The 20,355-nt window shown below is 45.9% G+C and overlaps 3 protein-coding genes across 3 annotated transcripts; 1 reads left to right on the forward strand and 2 right to left on the reverse strand.

The window, feature by feature from the left end:
• Positions 1-695: 695 nt before the first annotated feature.
• Positions 696-4,989, reverse strand: CCM_03681 (uncharacterized protein; the record flags this gene model as incomplete). Its single annotated transcript, XM_006668830.1, has 5 exons — positions 696-1,282; positions 1,393-1,851; positions 1,902-4,071; positions 4,587-4,793; positions 4,849-4,989. 5 exons carry the CDS (start codon positions 4,987-4,989, stop codon positions 696-698), a joined length of 3,564 nt encoding a protein of 1,187 aa, XP_006668893.1.
• A 783-nt stretch (positions 4,990-5,772) lies between these two features.
• CCM_03682 (COPII-coated vesicle protein (Erv41), putative) lies at positions 5,773-7,043 on the forward strand (the record flags this gene model as incomplete). The annotated part of the gene is made up of 3 exons (XM_006668831.1): positions 5,773-5,854; positions 5,940-6,527; positions 6,583-7,043. The coding sequence occupies 3 exons, from the start codon at positions 5,773-5,775 to the stop codon at positions 7,041-7,043; spliced, it is 1,131 nt and encodes a 376-aa protein (XP_006668894.1).
• A 355-nt stretch (positions 7,044-7,398) lies between these two features.
• Positions 7,399-10,209, reverse strand: CCM_03683 (calpain-like protein; the record flags this gene model as incomplete). The annotated part of the gene is made up of 4 exons (XM_006668832.1): positions 7,399-9,090; positions 9,140-9,436; positions 9,516-10,063; positions 10,137-10,209. The coding sequence occupies 4 exons, from the start codon at positions 10,207-10,209 to the stop codon at positions 7,399-7,401; spliced, it is 2,610 nt and encodes an 869-aa protein (XP_006668895.1).
• Positions 10,210-20,355: the final 10,146 nt, after the last annotated feature.

The following is a 20,355-nucleotide window of genomic DNA, read 5'->3' on the forward strand; positions in this document are numbered from 1 at the left end:
AATAGAAGTTTTAAATAATAAAAAGTATCTTTTATTATTTACCTTTTAAACTTATAACTCTTATAAATTATATAAATAAGCTAATATAAATATTAAATAACTAATTATAACTAAAAGTAATTTTATATAGTAAAGTTAAAGAATAATATATATTAAAACTTATAGTTATTTTTACTTTATTCTTTTTTAACTAAAAAGGGAAATTCCTCTTTTTTTATACCTATTTTCTAGCTTAGCTAATTAGCCTAATTATACTTCTTTAGTATATCTTTTTATTACCTAATTCTATTAGTAATTAGGATTAATTTCTTTAAACTTAACTCCTTTATTTATATACTACTATCCCTTTCTAGCTTTCTACTATAAGTAGGTCTCTAGCTAATTGTGTGTACTGTGATCTCCACTTAAATCACAACATAAATATAAATATGGAGTAGGGGCAGACTAGAGAGCCCAAAATCATCCCGCGATGCCCGCGGTGACCGACTATTGAACGACGAAAGGGTTGGTTTCAGTACATTTTTTTTTGTCTATCCGACTCGTTTCTCACTACTAGGTATAATGAAAAAAAAATCAATTTAAAAAGCACAGCACAATTGGCGTGAACAAAACTACCAAATATTAAACCACCCGTCATCAGGTCATTACTCGTCATGCATATTCTGTACATCAATCTCTTCATCTCCGTCTCCTCTTCATCTCCGTCTCCTCCTCATCTCCTCATCGCCCTGGTTCCTTCCCTCTTCCAGTTGCAACTGTTGTGCTTGGCCGCCGGGGTTTGGACCGAGCACTCCGCTCCCCAGTACCTCTCCGAGAACTTGCATCCAGCTTCCACGGCCCTCAAGCGCATTCGTCACACCAAGTGCTAGTCGCTCAACAGCCTCCTGATTGGTGCCGCCCACATGCCACGCTCCTTGCACATCCCAGTCGCCCGGTCGTTGCGGCTTACTTTGAAACTCACCAGAAAGACTACGCCAGCGTTTGTGACTGGCAGAGCGACCATCTAGAGGCGATCCTTGGTCGTCAAATCTGGCAGGTATCTCTTCTACTTGTTCGTCAGAATCAGAGTCGAGACTACGTCCACGACTGCGGGGCCGATTATGCGTAATGTCTGATAAAGGACGCTGGCGGGCGACGCTTCTATCTGGATCATTTGCAGAAATGCCATCTTCGTGAGTGGAGATATCCCCATCGCCAGCCAGCTCCTGCTGACGTCTGTGCATTTCCATCGTCCGTGTGCTCTTGGGCGACATGGGAATGAAAGACACCGATTTCGCAGCGGCTGGCGGCTTCCTTGAACCAGTACGATAAGGCGAAGTATTTAGTAGGGCTACTAAACGTCAGCACTGGGATATTCGTCCGTGTCGATACGCTTAGCAGAGGCAAACGCACCCTCTGGACTAGGTCTTGCATTGTCTGCACTTTGGGTACGGTTACTCACATGTGGTGCTGGTCCGACAGGTCCGGCGGTTGGGCCAGGAGGGGAACCACTTGGAAACGGGCCAGGGGGTTCCGGAGGTCCGGGCGGCGGCTCCGGCGGGTATCCCGTCATCGGACCAGGGATGGGGGCCGGAGGTGGACCAGGTGGTGGTGGAGGGGCGTAGCCCATGTAATCCTGGGGCACGTATGGTTGATATTCGCGCGACTGAGCAGCGCCTGGATTACCGTAAGGTTGGTGGTCGCCAGGCCCTCCAGCAGCCGGCGTGGTTGGATACGGTGGATAATAGGCCCCCCCAGAGGCATGTGGCGGCGAAGACGGCCTGTCATTCCTGTCATTCCGACGGTCACGATGGTCGTTCCGACGGTCGCGGTTGTCATTCCGGCGGTCGCCTTCATCATACCCATCGTATGCTGCTGTGAATTAGAAAGAATAGCACAATAAGTGGCTCGATAAAACTTACCATCTTGTGAGTCCTGTCGCTCTCTCGTTTTGCGCTCACGCTTCTCACGATCCTTTCTGTCCTTGTACTCCTTGATGCCAAAGGCGGATGCGCCGGCGGCCGCCATGTTTCGAAGTCGGCTTTGACTTCTTTTGCGTCCGTCGTCGGAGGCGGATGACGAGTTGTCGCGTTCGCGTCGCCTACTCCGGCGCCTCCTGCTGGGGCGCTCGCCATCGGATTCGTAACCGCGTCGGGCGGGAGGCAGGTCTCCGTTGCCGTACTCAACTAAGCCTAGCTCTCTATCAGCCCCAGCATCGGAATGGAGGGATCGGGCCATGGACCTGCTGCGACTTCTGTCCCGCCGGTGATAGGAGCGATCATCCTCCGCGTCGCCCCGTGCGCGGGATCGGGAGCGGGAGCGTTCCTTCTTCTCTTGGTGATTTTTGTAGAGCTTGCTCGCAACGCCAGCAGCCGCGGCCGCACCAGCAATCTTAGCACCGGTGCGGAGACGTGACTTGCTGCGTTGGCGGGAGTCACCGCCACGAGACTTGGATCTGTTGTGCAAGTGTCGCAGTACACCAGCGGTAGCTGCAGTGCCGAGGGCAGCCTTGGCGAATTTGGACACACTTCTGCGCCGGCTATGGGGACGGCTGGATCGAGAGCGAGAACGCGAGTCGTAGTAACCATCGGAGGCGTACCCGCGCGTGCGGCTACGGCCGCGGTGGGCCTCTTCCTTTTCGATTTTGTTTGCCTGGAAGTACTTGGCAGCGCCGGCAGCAGCTAGAGCGACGGCAGCGATACCCAAGCCAGTTTTGATTCTAGAGTGATGATTGGGAGACTCGTCGCGATCGCCCCAGCGGTCTTCATAGGCGCTGTGGGCCCTCTTGAGTGCCTCGGTGCCGAGAGCGCCAAGGGCAGCACCGGCAAGGACCTTGCGGCCTCGGTTCTCGGGAAGGTCTCCATGCTCATCGCGTTTGCTCTGTAACAGAGCAGTGACGCCGGCACCAGCAAGAGCACCTTCAGCAAGGTGAAGTTTGTGATGGTCAGAGCTCTTGCTGCGAGTGCGAGACCGGCTTCGGCTTCGGTGACGACGAGAACGGGACTTGTGACGGCGGCCGCTGTTGACGTAGTAGTCTTCATCCTCGCTGTAGTACTCATCGCGGCGATGTCCATCCGTTCTAGCCATGGCCCAGTCGCGATCACGAGCAAATGTGTCCCTGCGGTAGTAGGGGTCGCGGGGGTCGCCGCGGTAGGGACCAAGGGGCCCGGGTCCAAACTCGCGGCGTTCATGTCTGTAGTAGTAGCCATCATCATAGGGGCCACGGCGGTAGACTTCGCGATCGACTTCGCGATCTCTGACAACGATGGGGCGGTCTCTGACAACTATGGGGCCGGGTTCAGGGCGATCTCGGTCGTAATAGAAGGGTTGAGATGAGGAAGAAGCATCTTGGACAATAATCTTCTGGACTTCAGGGACATGCTGGCGGACAACGACAGGAGGAGATGCTGGCTCAGCGGCGTAGTACTCGGTCTCTTTGCGGTAGCGCTCTACGTCGTGGCCACGAGAGTCTTCAAAGGATTCCTCGACTCGTCTCTCGACGCGAATATCGTCTGCGCGGGAGCGTCGGTCCCATTCACGATCGGATTCCATCATGGTGCGGTTGCGCTCGGTGGGGTCAACGTTGGATCGGGTACGGTCGAGAAACTCGTTGGAGACTCGACGGGGACCAGAAGAGTAGCGTGAGCGGGTATCGTCTTCCACTTCTATGCGTTCGAAACGGTCGACGTTTTTGGAGGGGCCAACTTTATAGCGTGTAATAGTGGTACTGCCTCGGACGGTACGGTCATCGTCGTCGTCATCACGGTAGATTCGGGTCATGGCTGTGGCGGGTGAGGTGAGGTGACGGATGTGGTGTCGGCAAGTGTGGGAGTTGTGAGTGTGTGTGTGGCAAAATCCAGGTATGCTGCGGTATGTGACAAGAATGACGAAATGGAGGAGAATGGAGGAAGCAAAAAGTGAGAGACGCAGGGATAATAAAGAGTGGCTGGGTTGATGGGGAGCGGCGGATGGGTGGGTGGACACGGCCGGCGTGGGCGCGGGGCTCCTATTTGTTGCGAGAGGCAGCAGGTGAGCAGTCGATGGAGGCTGATGGACGGTGATGGATGGAGGGCCTGATCTGGATTTTGTAGTCTAGGCCGATAGGTACCGACGTAGACAGAGAGACTTCCGTAGTTGACTAGCAAACCAGGTAGCAAGTAGGTAACTGAGCAGTCAAGGAGCTGAGGATGGCGGCGTGCTGCACGAGGTGAAACAGGACTTGTGAGGGTTTATAGCGTGGTCAAGTGGTGTCGTTGCGTCGAGAGTCGAGACAGCCACTGCCGCGGGGCCCAAGTCACTCAGACAGCCCAAGGCGAGTCGCCAGGACACGACGCAGGGTTGAGGGTGAGGGTGTTGTGTCGATCACGAGGCGGGCGGGTGGATGGCATGATGGTTGGATGGTTGGATGGATGGATGGATGGTCGGTTCTTCGACAGTCGACCGGTTGCGTCGGTTGTAGGGCTTCCCGTTGATGTGCGTCATGCAGTGAGTGCGCGGGGGGACATCCGGGCAGTTTGTTGTTTAGCGTCCCAGTAATGGCGGTGCAGATGCAGTTTTGACTTTTGTCTTTGTTGCCATTGCAAGCCATTGCCCCCTTTGCCCCTCACCCCTCTTCTCTTGCCTCTTGGCGGGCCGAAGCGGAACCACATCTCCCCACCGCGCGGCGGTATTGCCGGTTCGTACAAAGAACAGACAGAGGACTCGGCGCCAATAAACAAGGCATGCGCTTTAAAAAAAAAAAATTTCCTGATGTCCTTGCTAGGCGAAGCGTGCAGGTTCCTGACCGTGCCGCGCGCAAGCCATACAGGCGCCAGCTGCCTGGACCTTGAATGACGTCGGAGCGAGCAGCCAACGGTACGCTCCGCTAACCCGCAGTGGCACCGGGCTATAGCGAACCGCCAGCGCCAGTACTGGTACTATCAGAGGAGCGCTAACTACTGGCCAGTCCCGAAGAAAATAAATCACCAACACGTTGGGCGTCTTCGCTTCTACCCCGGAAACCTTTGCCATGGGTTTGATGTACACGTAGCAAGTCAAGAAAGACACAGCCTGCGACGCCACTCCGGTTAGCTACAGGAAGCCAAGCCCACACCGTAGTCGGGCACCAAGGCACGGGCGCCTTTCAGCTGCCTGCCGGGCTGTCAAAACGCCAGCTCAGCCTTGCAAAATGATTCTCCATTGGAAAGAAGGTTGACCGACCATGACCGTCCAGATCAAGTTGAAACTTTTCATGGACAAAAAGTGAACTGTGCGCCTCTGTAGAAAGTGAACTGTGCGATTCTGAGGTAGGTAGGTACAGTGCCTGACAGGAGAGGCTTACAGAGCACTAACCCACTTGTACGTCTTTCCCCATGTCATTTGTACTTGAAGGCTGCACAAAACTCGTGGCCCACTCCGCCAGGTACCAACGCACCATATTCGCACCAGCCGGTACCTACCGCCGCGCTTGGCCCAATCCGGCTAGCACCCAGGGACCGCCCAAACTGGAACAACTCCCTTGTCAAGTTCAAGGTGTCCTCTAGCACGGCTGAGCCTCGACCGATCTGGCATCGTGGGCTTCATTCCACACTGCGCTTTCGCATCTCGTCTGCTTCAACCCCAGCGAGCCCTTCGATTGGCCGCGACTAACACAATCGAGATCATCGCCGTCATCTCTTTGCTGGACCAGTACTTGCGCATTGGTTATGAGGTAGCCCGCCACGTGTCTCCTTGTCCAATCGCGCCAGATCCCTTCCACATCAACCTCCGACAGCCACGGCACCCTCTGGCCTGCAGAGCCAGCATTCGCCCACCATGAACGGCTTCGAAAAACATGGCCTCGACGAGGACAGCTTCGGCGCCAAGGGTAGCGTCGTCAGCGCCTTTGACGCCTTTCGTACGAGGCCCCTTGCCTTGCCACTGCACCACACACAAACACCCATCATTTGCTCATTTGCTAACACACACATGTGCGCGCACAGCCAAATCCAAGCCCGAATACGTCACCCGAACCGCCGGCGGCGGCAAATGGACCGTCGTCATCGTCTTCATCTCCCTCGTCCTCATGGGCTCCGAGGTCGGCCGCTGGTGGCGCGGCTCCGAGACGCACAACTTTGCCGTCGAAAAGGGCATCTCGCACGACATGCAGATCAACCTCGACATCGTCGTGCACATGCTCTGCAACGACCTCCACATCAACGTCCAGGACGCCTCGGGCGACCGCATCCTCGCCGCCTCGATGCTGCACCGCGACCCCACCATGTGGTCCCATTGGGTCGACCAGGCCGGCGTCCACAAGCTCGGCCACGACGCCAACGGCCGCGTCAACACGGGCGAGGGCTGGACCAGCCTTGCGCACAACGACGAGGGCTTTGGCGAGGAGCACGTCCACGACATTGTCGCCCTCGGCAAGAAGCGCGCCAAATGGAGCAAGACGCCGCGCTTCTGGGGCACCGCCGATAGTTGCCGCGTCTACGGCTCTCTCGACCTCAACAAGGTCCAGGGCGATTTCCACATCACCGCCCGAGGACACGGTTACATGGAGTTTGGCCAGCACCTCGACCACAACCGTACGTCAAGACAGTCCCAGCCGCTCGGCGTTGAACCGCCACTAACCTACTGCAGAATTCAACTTTTCCCACGTCATCTCCGAGCTCTCCTACGGCGCCTTTTACCCGTCCCTCGTGAACCCGCTCGACCGCACCGTCAACCTGGCCGCCGCCCACTTCCACAAGTTCCAGTACTACCTCTCCGTCGTCCCCACCATCTACAGCGTCGGTAGCAGCACCATCCAGACGAACCAGTACGCCGTCACGGAGCAGAGCAAGGAGATTGACGAGCACTCGGCCGTCCCCGGCATCTTTGTCAAGTACGACATTGAGCCCATCCTGCTCGCCGTCCACGAGTCCCGCGACAGCTTCCCCGTCTTCCTCCTCAAGCTCATCAACATTGTCAGCGGCGTGCTCGTCGCCGGCCACTGGGGCTTCACCCTGTCCGAGTGGTTTGTCGAGGTCATTGGCAAGAGACGCCGCAGCAGCAGCGGCGGCGACGGTGTTCTCGGTTCCAAGGGCGGCTACGATGCTTAGAGGGAAATGGGGGGTGGATGCGAAGAATGGTGCGCAAAGATTTTGTTTCTTGGGCATGTTCTCTACGGCGTTTTGGGAGTATTGCATAGACAGGGTTGTTTTAACGTGGCATAGAGTGGATTGTATATATTGTGCGGCACTTTGAATAGTGGACGATTAAAGAGCAAATATGGTCCGGTGGTGAGGCGACAGCCTGTTTGACGGAGCATAGAGCAGACTATATATGTTGCACATCACTTTGAATGGTTGACAATAGTAAAGAACAAACACGGCCCGGTGAAATGAGACGACAGCCTATTGAAAGACAAGTGAATACTACATGCTCAAAACAACACCAAGTCCGCTCCCATCCTCTCTACGCCGCCGTCCTCTTCACCCCCATAATCACGTCCTTTTTCTCCCTTACATCCCCGCCAGGCAGGCTCGCGTCCACGGCCGAGTCATCCACATCCAGGACGCGCACCCTCGCCTTGTCATCCTCCGCATCCGAGTCGTCGTCGGCGGCGTACGGGTTCGGCCGCACGACGCCGAGCGTGACCGTCGCCGTCTGGTGGTACACGCGCAGCCCGACCACGGCCACGGCGTTCCACGGGTCCTTGGCCAGCAGCCCGTTGTCCGAGTCGCTGTCCGAGTCTGAGTCGGAGCTGGCGAGCAGCGCCGGGTCGGCGCGGGCCAGCGCGTCGACGCGCAGATCTAGCTCCCTGTCGGAGTAGTCGCTGAAGGAGGCGAGGCTGTCGGTGTCAGAGTCTGATGAGTCTGAGTCTGACGAGTTCGAGTCTGAGGAGCCCGAGTCTTCATCCTCCTTGCTTTCTGGACTGTTATTGTTTGGCTCCTGGGTCGCGTCCTTGGTTTCCTTCTTGGCCTGCTCCTTGGACTCTCTTACTACCTCGTCTTTTGTATCTTGCGTCCTCAGTTCATCCCCCACCTGTTCAGCTTCGTCCTTGTCCGCTGTCCCCTTGACGCCGCTCAGTTCAAAAGTGTCGTCCTGCGATGGACTCTGTTCAGCCTCTGCCCTCATTTCCGGCACCTCCTTGGCCACTTCTTTCGCCGCCGCCCTTCTCTCCTTTCTCACCCTAGTCTTTTCCTCCCTCTGCACCCTCCGCCTCTCCTTCTTCTTAGCCGCTCGGGCACGACTCCTCTCAAAGTCCTTTTTCTTCTGATAATACTCATCACCGAGCTTCTTGCGCAGCTCGCTCTTAACCGCCGCGCGCTTCTTCTCCCTCCTTCTCTTCTCATACCCCTCCCTTGCCGCCTTTTCCTGCTCTGTCTCGACCGTCTGGCCGCGGCTGTGGGCGAGGTCGTACGCCCTGCCGATGCGGCTGACCTTGTCGCGCTTCGTCTTGGCCCAGCGGCGGATGGTGGCCTGCACGGGCAGCACGTCGTCGTCGCGCCACGCCTTGATCTTGACGTACACCTCGTACGCGCCGGCCTCGAGCGGGTCCAGCTCGACATTGGCCGAGCGCCGCATGCGGTGCGCCGTCTCGCTGCGCACAATGTACCCCGCGTGGCCGGCCCGGTGCACGCGAAACGACAGCTGGAACGAGTACTGGCCCTCGAGGCCGCGGAAGTAGCGCTCGTCCAGCTGCGACACGACAATGACGACGGGCCCCGCGTGCGTCGTGGAGAAGCAAAAGTACGTCTCGTTGTACTCCTGCACCCACGGCACGTGCAGCGTCGTCCAGATCTGCGACACGTTCCACGCGGCGCCGAACAGCCGCACCCGCTCAAAGCACTGGTAGTGCCGCAGCAGGTCCGCGTAGCAGATCCAGAACTCGCCGTCCTCGCCAAACTTGTGGCCCAGCTTCTTCATCCACTCGGGCGTCCATTCCTTGGAGCCGTCTGCCCAGGCACCCTTCCACTCGCCCTTGCCCCACGGGTTGCGCAGCATCACGAGGCGCTTCCCGTCCATCTCGACGACGCGCTGCACAGAGTAGGCGTGGCCCTCGATGATGCCTTTCTGGCTGCCAAATCCGCTGCCGAAAATGCCGGTGCTGCAGCCGAACAGAAACTCCTTGTTCGCCAGCAGCAGTTGCTTCCAGAACTCGTCCTGCACAGTGTTAGACTGCCACAGTGCGTAGGAGGATGGGGGGCGTTACCTTGTCGAGGATATCAGTGGCAAAGAACTCGGATGCAACACCGCCGGTGAGGTCCTCGATGCCTTCGCCGCTCAGCCCGCCCTCGAGGGCGGCATAATCGCCGTGCGCCTTTGCATAGCACTTTTCCAGCAGCGGCAGCCACGTCTCCTGCGGGTGCTCGCACTGAGCAAAGTACAGCGAGTTGCTATTCGACTGAAAGATGCGCTTGTATGCCTCCTGCGGGTTCCTATAGTCCAGCTCGTCAAACGCGATGCGATCCTTTTGCTGATCGTCGTAGTCGGCCTTGGTGAGGTACAGCTGCCGGGTCTCGCGTCAGTTACAGCCAGCCCGCGTCCACCTCATTCATCACCCCCGAATTGCGCAAAGCAATACTCACAAAGTCATCCACAATCTCCGAGATCCACTCGCCGTCGCGGTAAAAGACGAAGCCGTACACGCCGACGTCTTGGTCGTGCGCCACGCACAGCCGCTCAATCAGGCCCTCCTTGAAGCTCAGCGCCGACAGGGCGGCCATGAGCCAGCAGTCGCCGTCGTTGCCCTGCTTGACGTCATTGGCAGTCGGGCCGTTGATATAAAACTGCGGGCGCGTGAAGATTTCGGTCACGCGCTTGGCGCTGCGCGGCAGAAACTGCGCGCCCGGCGCGGGCGGTGCCGGCTCGCTCTCGTCCTCCGGCGGCACCGCGTTGGACAGCGACTCGAGGCACTCGCGCTGGTTCAGCTTGAGGTCAAACTCAATGTTGAAGTGCGGATCGCGGTACTTGCGGTTCACGCGCCGGCAGTCCTGCACAATCTTGGCCACCTTGGCCCGGCAGGTGGCGGCGGCCGCCTCGTACGAGGCTTCGGCGCTCTGCGTGCCGGTCGGCGCCGGTGCTTCGGCGGCCTTTTTGCCCCTCCTTCGTTTCCGGTTCGGGATCACGGCGGTTGCTATCTCGAATCAGTCTTGCGTGTCCACATTCCTGTTGGCAACCCCGGATTTAGCACGGCTATATCAGCTTACCTTTACCAGGCGCTTTGGTGTGGAAGCTCTTCCAGAACATGTCGACCGCATGTTGCGGCGTCTTTCCGTCCATGGCTAGTAGTTCATATTTCAGTGTATGTGCAAGTCAACAAAATTGGTTAAAAAGAGAAGGAAATAAAGTAAACGGGCTTCGTTAACGTGGCGGTTACAACAGAGCCTATATACATTGTTTTAGCGCCCGTGTAATTTGCAAGGTCCTGCCGTTGTGAAGCTTGGTGCGCAGCTCGGCGTGTCTATTTCGAGGCATACGCTGCGAAGCGCCCGTGTATCTCAGCCTCTCCCTCAGCGGCCCCGAATATGTCACTCGCTTGTGCAACGAGGGCTGCCCATTCGCGCGGCGCCGTTTGGCTCGCACTGCATACAGTATGCTGACCAGGGAATTCACTGACACTCGAAAACGCGTAGCCGTGATGAGCAACGGACGGTCATTGACCAACCCAAGCTGTCAGTACATTGCATTGGCGATGGGTATTTGACCATCCGTGAAGGGGGTGAGTGAACTCCCAGCAGCGCAAACGCAGAATTTTTTAAACGTGTGGAGATAGCAGCAGGAGGTATGATAGATTCAAAACTGCGAGGTGAAGGATGTGTAGATTCTATCTAGCTAACTGAGCCCAGAGCTTATATCATGCTCGAATCTGTGATCCGCGACCCAGTCCGTGTCACTCCCAACGTCTTTCGCTCAACAAACTAGCGAGACCAGCAATAGCGTCACCGGGCAGAATAATCCCTAACCGCAGGTAATTTCGTGAAGAACGGTAGCTTATAACTGTTGGAAGTGTGGCTAGATACACAGGACAGCAAGGCCTGGATTACTTTTTGGCCACGTTATCCTTCGCTGCCTTGTTGTCCTTTCTAACCCACAACTCTCTCCTCTATTAAATTCTTTATTTATGGGGCTATTAGTGCCCCACGCAAGATATTACCTTACAACTAATAAACACTAAAAACCCCCCTTTTCCTATATAGCTAATTAGCTATACAGGCTAATACTATAGGCTTGCCACTAGCCCTAAGGCTAATAAAGCCTATCCCCTCCTAAATAACTAAATATTTAACCCTCTAGCTAAGCTAAGGAGACCTTATAGCCCTTTAGAAAGACTATAGTTTAACCTCTAATAAAAGGGTATAATCTAGAGATAACCCCTAAGGATATAGAGTTTAAAATAATAATAATAACTACTAACCTATACTAAAGCTTATCTTTATTAACCCTACTACCTACTTTACTATACTAATAAAGGCTACCTTTAACTAGGCTTTTTATATATACTAATCTCTTTATAAAATAAGAAAGGTTCTAGCTATTACCTTAAATATATCTCTAAGCTAGTTTAATAAGCTAAAAGACTTTAAAGTAATATAAAGATACTAAGATATTATTAGTATAGCTATTAAAAAGGTTATTAACTCTAGAAAATATAATAAACCTATACCTACTCTAGGTATAGTTAGAACCTTAAATCCCCTAATATCTTATAGAGATATAACTACTAAAGGAACCTTAGAATTACTTAGTACTAGTACTAGCTATAGCCTTAAATAGTAATAATAATACTAATAGCTAGCTAAACCTTAAAACCTATAAAGAGATCTTCTAATTACTAGAAAGGGATAAACTAGTTTATAAAGTAGACTTTAAGGACCTTATTAGCTAAATAAATAAATTCTTATTAAGATCCTAAGGGGAGCTAAAATATAATTAATTAACCTCTACTATATTTATTAAAAAATTATAAAAGTATATTAGATTAAGACTAAAGATATTAACTAGATTTCTTAAATACCTTCTAGTATTACTATTACCCCTAGAAACTAATAAGTTAATATAGCTATATTTAATTATAACCTTTAGTTATCTTAACTACTTAATATAACTTATATTAAAAAATCTAAATCTTAAACTACTTATATACTTAAGTTAGTCTTATAAGTTATTATAGACTAGATTAGTACCCTTATTAATACTTCCCTCCTTATTAAGGATACTATTAAGACTACTATAGGAACTACCTTAAAGTAGTACTAAGTTACCTATATTATAAAGGGGTAGGACTATTAGATAATTATTATTAAATTCGCCTTAAAGGTATTACCCTTCTAAGTCTTTAATAGTAAGCTAGTAAGGCTAATAAAACTACTTATTAAGATTTACCTTTATAAAATATACTAATAATAGTATAACCTATATATTTATCTAGCCTAATAACTTTACTATAACTATAGTAAAGCTAGATATAAAACCTAGTAATATAATACCTCCTTATAATATACTAACTACTATAAACTATACCTAGTAGATAATAAGAACTACCCTATAAAACCTAAAATTAATAAGAGTAGTAACCTTAATAAGCCTACTAAGCTATAACTTAAGACCTTATATAGAAAAGGAACTACTATATTTAAGGCTATACTCTTAAGGAATATAATCTAAAGCTAACTTACTTAATAATAACCTAATCCCTCCCTTCTTACCTAACTAATAGTACCTATACCTTTTAGTATAGTAGATAATAATATAGGTAGTAACCCTTTAAAATAAGCTAAAGATACTACTACCCCTAGAGAGCCTATAATAAAAGTAGCTATAAATAAATAGGGAATAGACTAGATAATATAAATAGTAGTAATTATCCCTATAAATAAAGGAGGCCTCTTTTTTAATATTAAGATAATATTATCCTTTACTAAAACTAAATCCCCTATACCTATAACTACTTAAAAGAGTAGATATAGTTAGTTAGCTATAGAAAAAGCCTTAAAATCTTCTAAATAATAGGATAACTAATTATATTTTAAGCTAATATTACTAAAGCTAATAGTATATATAACTATATACTAGCCCTTATTAAAGAAATAAAAGCTAATATAGTATTCTTATAAAAGCTATAGTTTTTAAAGAAATATAAGACTATAATATATAGGGACTATACTTATATTATACCTATATAGTAATAGTTAGTAGAAAAAGGAGTTAATATATAACTATATATACTTACCTATATTTTAAAATTACTTTAATAACTAGTAGTCTAGTACCTTTATAGTACCCTATACTAGGATATAGTAAAAGTAATAGTTATAAGGTATTACTTCCTTAATATATATTAAGATAATAATAAACTCTATATTATAAAAGCACTATATTAGTAAAATATACTAAAAAGAACTTTAGTTATAGGAGACTTTAATATATACTACTATAAATAGTAGCCTAGTACTACTACTAGTACTAAGGTAGCTAACTTAGTAAACTAGTTCTTTAATTAGAACTTATAAGTATTAAATTTAAATAGTACCTTAATATATAAAGCTAGTAATATCCTAGACTTAGTAATATTAAAAAAGCTCGCCATAGTGTCCGCTGCCTAGCAGCCTGATTTCGGATAGGGTCACACCGGCGGCAACGGTTGACATATAAGACGGCCAGGACACCAACATTAGAGTGTCCCATCATGTCCTTCATCCCTTCTCTTTCTTTCACAATGACCACTATGGACCCCACGCAAATGTTTAACAACATCTCCTCCGCGCAGCCAGACTAGCTATCGATAACTCCTTATATAATGCCATCATGTGACTAGTCGCAAGACCGTGACTAGTCGCAAGACCATTAGCCGCCGCCGGCTAGGCAGCTTAAGGATATCTTTAAAGAAGCACTAAGCCTAGTGATCTCAGGGACCTCTAACGATAACAACGACATACCGTTAACGCCTATAGAGTCTATAGGACGTTAGTTTCGGCTAGCAGCAAAGTCGGTATTCCTTACGTACCCTAAATGCTTCCTACCTATGCAGGATTTCCTTAACGGCATCGAATCCTTCAGCTTTAAGCACTTTTACGCAGTGTAAGAGGAGCATAAGGACGGGACGCCGCACTTCTACGTGATCGGCAAGTGGCCGCAGAAGCGCAACATTAAGAACACCAAGTTCTTCAATATCGGTCAATATCACCCCAACATTTAAAAAACAAAGAGCCATCTTACCGTCTAGCAGTATCTTAACAAGCGTAGTGTGAAGCACATTAGCAGCGATATGTAGGAGCCTAAGGCTCTCTAGTAGGAGGCCAAGTCCACAATGTGGAAGGATGTAGTGGCCCTTAAGGACAGGTCTGGCTTCTTCTCGCGTCTTAGCAGCAAGGCGCCACGTGATCTAATTCTCTACTACGGGAACATCCGGGCCTATACGGATAACATATTCCAGCCGCCTATGCCGGTCTACATGCCACCCGTTTTAATAGGTAGAGCCTAGGTCCTACCCTAGGAAATTAAGAGCTGGCTATTGGAAAACCTCTACGCGTCCCCATGCCTAGCGCGTCCTAAGTCCCTTTATATCTTCAGCAAGACATGGCTCTACAAGACCGTGTAGGCCCGTTAGCTTAGTACCCACTGCTATATAAGTAGCTACTAGAACGCATTACTACTTAATAGTAATAAGGACTATATCGTTATTAATAATATCCCTCTCTCTAAGAAGGATATGTAAAAGCATTATAAGTAAATACTTAGGTGCTAGAATAACTTCTCTATAATAGATAAGTATATAAAGAAGACTAACTTCGCTACTTAGGGTAAGCCCTATATATATCTATCTAATAAGGACCCTTATAGCTATATAGGTATTAACTATAAGTAGATAGATAGTAACTATGTGTTTATAGACCTATAGGCACCACTATATATAGAAGGGGTATAGGAGGATAATATAGATTAGCTAAAGCTAGATTAGTTAGAGCTAGATAAGATAGATAATAATATTAGCTTCTAGCTAACTACTAGGACGCTTCTTTCTCTAAAATATAGTAGTATAAAGCCTATAAACTTTAAGTATAGGTAATAACCGTGACTCCTAAGGCTTAGTCTCCTCCTCCTCCCCTGTAGAACCCTCCACTAGCCGTTCAGTAGGCAGAGGTGTCCGACCCTTCCCTATCTCAATGCCCTATATAGCATTCTATAGTGGATATAGTGCTTCTATAGATGTATGCATCTCACGCTTAAGCGAAAACGTAGGGACGTGGAAAATAACCATAAACACACAATCTAGACGTGTATCGTCCTTGCCGTACTTACAGATACCACTAGACAACCCACTAAAATAGAACACCTTCTAACTAAGGGCTATAAAAGTAGAAACCTTCTTAAAGCGCAGCTTCTATAACGCATTAAAGGTGTGCATCTAGTTAAGTAGTACCCAACTCTTCATAATAGACTAGTAGAATAGAGGCTGTATATTATTAGGATTAAAGATATTAAACTTAGTCCCTACTAGGGAACCCGTAATTATAGAAGTATTACTAACTAGACTAAACTATGTAGGGGCAATAGGCTTTAGGTTCAACATAGTTACTATAGGGGTAGCTAGTGTAAATACACCTAACTTCTAGATAGTAAATAAGTTTACTATAAGGCTCTTTAGCTTTAGATAAAGAATCCGCATAGCATAGGTGCGCAAGACGCATATATTAAACTCCAACTTAAGCACCCGTATAAACACCTTAGTAATACCCGCGGCATGGGCCTTAGGGCGACAGATCTCCGTCCCTAGGAGCAATAATCCCATATTATCATGTCCAGCACGCATGTAATACGAGTCGGACTCGGCACGGCACGCAAAATGCCTCTTTAGTTGTGCAGCCTATGCCACACCTACCGTAAAACAGTTATAGCCTCGCCCAGGAGCAAGCAGGCAGCGATAGCCACCATAGTACCCGTAAGGCATGTCGGCTAGTAGTAATAGCGGCAGTAGCCACTAGTAAAGCGGATAGTGGGTATACGCAAGGCGTATCCAGATCGAGGGTATTAAGAATAACAGGAGTAAGGGCAGCGGTAGTAGGAAGTGCCAGAACGTCGGTACGGTTAACAGTAATACATCGTGCAGAAAGTGTCCTAATAACTACGGGAGAAAAGGGGCACTACCACCCCCTTTTATCGTCCTAGGAAAAGAGAAATCAGGCTGCCAGGCAGCGGACACCATAGCGAGCTTTTTTAATATTGCAGATAGGGTCCCGCACCCTAGCTAAAACAAAAGCCACAGCCGCCATGTCTATGACATATTTCCATATATCTGTAATGACGCCCTCACGGGTCGGTCCGCGCAGGGGCCCCACACACACGGTTCGCACGCCTCACCGTCGTAATACCCCTGCTCCCGGACACCAGGACACCAGAAAACCATGGCTGTAATATTAAATATCCCCCTAGTATATATAAGTATTCCTTTCTAACTTTATACCTTATTAGACTATTTAATACTTATAATAGTAATTCTAAATATTACCCCCTTAAAAAAGCTAGATAGTAGGCCTTACCTATAAGATAAATAAGTACTAAAATTTATTAAATATCTTAAAGATAATATATAAATACTATAGGATAATAACTATAAGATAGTAATAGGTCTTAAAGTACTAGTAAATAACCTAGTAAAAGCGCTAGACTTAGCTCTAAAGGTATATAGGACCCTCTTAAAGAAAGAATAAAAAGGATCCTTATAGTAGAATAAGGAATATTAAAACTCCTACTAGTAGATAGCTAAGGAGATATAGAAGGCTATATTAATAGTAGAAAGGTTAAAGAAAGAGTTCTAGTAAACTATAAGATAAGTAAAAGTATTATTTAATAGGAAGCTAGTTAAAAGTATTAAGGATAATAAGGCTCTTTATAGGGTAATAAACTAGTATAAGATAATATTATAGTTCTAATTACCCCTAATAAAGTATAAAAAAGTAATATACTTTAAGTTAAAGGAATAGGTAGAGTGCCTCTAGAAAGCCCTACTAGAAAGGAGGTTATAAGAAGAAGATATACTAGAAAATATACTAATATATATAAAATAATTAATCCTATAGAAAGAAGAAATACTAATTAAAGAGATTTAGAATACCCTAATCTTAATAGGTAATACCTTATTAGGGGTAGATAGGATTATAGTTAAGATACTCTAAGCTATATAGCTAGTCCTATAAGAACTAATTACTAAACTCTTTTATAGCTACTTAATAATAGGCTATTATCTATTAATCTTCTAATAAGTAGATATAGTAATAATCTTAAAACTAGATAAAGATAACTAACTAGTTAAAAGGTAGTAACTAATATTACTTCTATTATACCTAGGTAAAGGTATTAAATAGCTACTAGTAAGGTAAATAGCCTAGGTATACCTCTAATATAATATTCTCCCTCTAGTACTTATAGGAGCCCTACTAAAGTAATCCTTAATAGATATAGTAAGGGTACTAATTTATAATATTAAACTAGCTTTAATAAGTAAAAAGAATATAATCTTCTTTATATTTAATATATAAGAGGCCTTTAATATAGTCTAGCTTTACTAGCTACTACTTATACTTTAATAGTAAAGATAGGTAGCTAATATTATCTCTTAAATAGGCTCCTTCCTTATAGGTAGGAAGGTATAAGTCTATATTAATAACTACTAAGGAAGTATAGTAAAGCTAGTCTATAGTCTTTTATAAGGCTCTTTAATTTTACTAATTCTCTTCCTCCTTAGTATAGAATACCTATATATAAAAGCCTATTACTATAGGTATATAGATAATAAAGAAGTCTTTACTATAGGATAGAACTAATAAGATCTTATAGCTTAAGCTTAAGAGAAACTTAATAAGGTAATTAAGGTAGCTAAGGATAGTAGAGTAACCCTAGACCCTTATAAGATAGAAGCTATTCTCTTCTTATAAAAAGGGAAGAATATATAAATACCTTTTACTATAGTAAATATATAGTACCTATAAAGAGAGAAATAAAATAGCTTAAGGTATACCTAGATACCTCTTTATTCTTTAAAATATATATTAAAGAATAGACTAAGAAGGCTAAGATACTTATAAGATATATCTATAGGCTTAGCTAAGTGCTTTAAGGTATCCTACTTATCTTTATAAGGTAGGCTATCTATATAATAGTAATCCTAAAGCTCCTCTTTAGGGCGGAACTATAGTATACTAGTAGCTTAAAGCTATTATATAAGAAAAACTAAGATAAGACCTATAAGTAAGTCTATATAGGACTCCTTAAGTAGCTAAATAAAATATAGAAGTATATAACTCTAGTAATAAAGGGATATATCTTAGCCTAAAAAACTATACTAGTTACTACCTTATAATAAGAGTTAAGCACCCTTTTAGTATACCTCCTTCTTAATAAGGTAAAAGATTACTATAGACTATACCTAAGGTTACTTAATAAAAAGTACCTATTAGTTTATAAAATTAAAGGGTTTAAGATAAAGAATAGGGTAACTAGCCTAAGATAATAATAATAGTTAATATTAGTAGTTACTATATATAAAAGTATACCTATATTTAAAAGACTACTATTATAACCCCTAGTATACCTTCTAAAGGAATTATACCTAAATAAAGCTATTAAGACTAAGTATTTTTAATAATAGCTTAAAATAAGGATAAATTACTATTTTACTATCTTCTTAGATAGCTTAATAGTAAAGAATAGTAAAGTAAGAATAGGCTATACCCTCTTTTAAAAGGTAACTAACTATATTTACTAGGGTAAAAGACTAATACCCCTTAGTAAGGTCTTTAATATAGAAGTTAAAGGAGTAAGGTATAGACTTTAAATAGCTATATAATACTTTATACTATAAATTAATAAGATTATAATCTACCTTAATAATATAGTAGTAATATTAAGCCTAAGGGGGGGTATTTTTACCTCCTCCTATAGCTTAATTATAGAATTCTAGGTTTTAGCTTAGTCTTCTAATACTTAAGTTAGTATTTACTAGGTACTAAGGTATTAAAGAATACTAGATAATAAGCTTATAGACTATCTTATAAAAGAAGGCTTAGCTATAAGGCCCCTAGTTAACTAGACTTTAATATAAAGTTATATAAAAAGAATCCTTACTAATAATACTATTAAAAGGCTTAAGGCCTAGTAGAATAATAACTAATATAATAAGTACTAGCCTTTATAATTTCTAATAAAAGACTACCCTAACCTAAAGCTTAAAGTACTAATCTACCTAGAGCTTTACTATCTCCTTATAGCTAAGACTAGCTATAGGGACTTTATACTATACTATAAGTAATTCTATTACCTTAATATAATACTTATATATAGCTATAATAAAAGAAAGTTACTAAGGTATATCTTCTTTTATAAAAAGATATAGGGAAGGATAGTACCTTTATAGTTTAGCTAGTACTAGTATATTAATAATACTATAGGTACTAGTTAGCCTAAGTTTATATAGCTAGCCTAGAAGACCTTATTTTTTAGTAAGATTTACCTAAGATAGCTATACTTATACTCCTTCTTATATCCTCCCCTACCTAGGTTACTAGCCTCTAAGTAGCCTTTTATTATTAACCCTATAATAAACTAGTAAGAGCCTTATAGAGGCCTATTAGATAGATTTTAATTAGAATTATTTATAAAATTTAGGTTTAGTTTTAAGGTCCCTATAGGCGCTATTTACCCTTTTTAGGGATTCCTACTGGCGTTAATTAGTAATAATAATAATAATAATAATCCTTTCTAACCTATATGCTAGCGGCGGCGGCCTGCAACATCAGCTGCTTCTCCTCAGCAGACAGGTTCAGGATCGCTTCCTCATTTCCAATGACATCCTTCAGGTACAGCTGCTCTGCGGTTGGGGGCTTTGGCGAAGGAACTTCCTCGAGTATCATCCCTATATTAATGATCCCGGAGGTTGCTCTTTCCACAAAGTCGGGCGTTTCAGATTCAGGAACATGGTTCATGTAGTAGCTCAGAATGGACGCCAAGCTATCGCGGGCTCGCTGCGCAACGTCGCTCTGTCGGTCAGACATGGTAAAGTGTAGAAGTACTGATGCGCGCACATGCCATATATTAGTACGGTTGTATAATGGTTGTATAGATGGACTCTGTCAGATCAATGAACCTTACCTGAACAGCGCGTGGGAGAAAAGCTTGCAAAATGACGTTGGATAAAGGTTTGAAGATGCTGGGCTCAGAACAGGAGCGGGCATCCTTCAAGTACCATTGTTCCTCCAAGAACGTCTGCCTGATGTCTCGAGATCCAGGCTGGCGGCCTGTCACACACAACACCTACACGAAGGCTGCATTCTGACGTGGTCACGCTCCAGTGTAGACTGGTTCTGTCGCGTTGCACCTTACTGGCATGAATTACCTGAAGTACTCTTCAACGTTGCACACGACGGTTGCCTA

This window comes from Cordyceps militaris (genome assembly GCF_000225605.1).
Source record: "Cordyceps militaris CM01 unplaced genomic scaffold CCM_S00003, whole genome shotgun sequence".
Classification (NCBI taxonomy): Eukaryota; Fungi; Ascomycota; class Sordariomycetes; order Hypocreales; family Cordycipitaceae; genus Cordyceps; species Cordyceps militaris.